The sequence below is a fragment of the Diaphorina citri genome, unplaced genomic scaffold (genome assembly GCF_000475195.1).
Source record: "Diaphorina citri unplaced genomic scaffold, Diaci psyllid genome assembly version 1.1 scaffold1534, whole genome shotgun sequence".
NCBI lineage: Eukaryota > Metazoa > Arthropoda > Insecta > Hemiptera > Psyllidae > Diaphorina > Diaphorina citri.
In genome coordinates, this window is record NW_007378960.1 from 66925 (window position 1) to 68852 (window position 1928).

Consider the following 1928-nt stretch of genomic DNA (forward strand, 5'->3'; position numbering starts at 1 on the left):
AAAAATTTATAAAAACTATTTTGTGGTTCTTGATCCTATAGCCCCATATTTTCTTCTAAATTTTTCTACACGCCCAGTTGAATCAACTATTTTATGTTTTCCCGTATAAAATGGATGTGATTCTGATGATATTTCAATTTTTACAAGAGGATATATTTTTCCTTGAAATTCAATAGTATTAGATGTTTTAATAGTTGATCGAATAATAAATTTAGCATCATTTGAAATATCATGAAAAAGTGTTTCTATGTATTTTGGATGAATATTTTTTTTCATATTTTTATAAAGTATAATTTTGTAAAGTTTTAAATTAAGGATATAATTTGTAAAGTTTTAAAGGATATAATTTTGTAAAGTTTTAAATTAAGGATATAATTTTGTAAAGTTTTAAATTAAGGATATAATTTTGTAAAGTTTTAAATTAAAACAATTATTTAATAATATTTTATGATTTATTTAGCCTTGTTTCATCATATTAAAAAATTCAAAGTTATTTTTTGTTGATTTCATTTTATCCAAAAAAAATTCCATTGCCTCAATTTCATCCATACTATATAACAATTTTCGTAATACCCAAATTTTTTGTAATTTATCATCCTGAATTAATAATTCTTCACGACGAGTACCGGATTTATTTAAATTTATAGCAGGATAGACTCTTTTTTTCTGCTAAACGACGTTCTAAATGAACTTCCATATTACCTGTTCCTTTAAATTCCTCATATATTAACATCATCCATTCGACTACCAGTTTCAATTAATGCGGTTGCAATAATAGTTAATGAACCGCCTTTCTTCAATATTTTCGTGCTGCCCCAAAAAAACGTTTTGGTCTTTGTAATGCATTAGAATCTACTCCTCCTGTAAGTACTTTTCCAGATGCTGGAATAACTGTATTATAAGCTCGCGCTAATCTAGTAATTGAATCTAATAAAATTATTACATCTTTTTTCATCTCAACTAAACGTTTCGCTTTTTCTAAAACCATTTCAGCTACTTGCACATGACCGATAAGGCAGGCTCATCAAAAGTTGATGCAATAACTTCTCCTCTTACAGAACGTTGCATTTCTGTTACTTCCTCGGGTCTTTCGTCAATTAACATTACAATCATTATAGCTTCTGAATGATTAGTAGTAATTGCATGAGCAATATGTTGCAATATTATAGATTTTCCGGATTTTGGTGACGCAACTAGTTAAACCACGTTGACCTTTTCCAAATAGGCGCTATTAAATCAATAATTCTTCCAGTAATATTTTCTTTACTTTCTATATTTCGCTCTAATAATAATAATTTTTTCGGATGTAATGGAGTTAAATTATCAAATAAAGTTCTATTTTTTTTTGATAATCAGGTTTTTCACCATTAACTTTCTTAATTTTTAATAAAGCAAAATAACGCTCTCCATTCTTTGGAACTCTTATTTCACCTTTCCACAAAATCCCGGTATGTAAATTGAATCGACGTATTTGAGATGGTGATAAATATATATCATCTGAAGATGCCATATAATTACTACCTTGTGAACGTAAAAATCCAAAACCATCTGGCAAAACTTCCAATGAACCATCACCAAATATTCTTTCTCCAATTTTTGTTTTTTTTTTAAAAATTGCAAACATTAATTCCTGCTTACGTAAACGTTTAACACTATTAACTTCTAAATCAATTGCTATTTTTAAACCATAAAATGTAATATTTTAAATTTAGATATTTTTTAATTTTTACTTTAATAATATAAAATAACTTTTAAATAAAAAATAAGGGTATAATAAAATATGTATTAAATTAAATAATATAATTGAGTAATATTTTATGATGTATTGCATTATAAATATAGATTAAATGAAATGATATATTATCAGTAATGTGTTATAAATATGTTATAAGTGAATACTAATAGATTAAAATGAATAAATTTAAATT

General features: G+C 25.4%; 1 protein-coding gene across 1 annotated transcript; it reads right to left on the reverse strand.

The window, feature by feature from the left end:
- Window positions 1-452: 452 nt before the first annotated feature.
- Window positions 453-1702, reverse strand: LOC103516280 (transcription termination factor Rho; the record flags this gene model as incomplete). Its single annotated transcript, XM_017446982.2, is given in 8 exon segments — window positions 453-663; window positions 665-727; window positions 729-800; window positions 803-1006; window positions 1009-1197; window positions 1199-1219; window positions 1221-1349; window positions 1352-1702. Coding segments are annotated over 8 exon segments (1236 nt in total), but the record flags the coding sequence as incomplete, so codon positions are not given.
- Window positions 1703-1928: the final 226 nt, after the last annotated feature.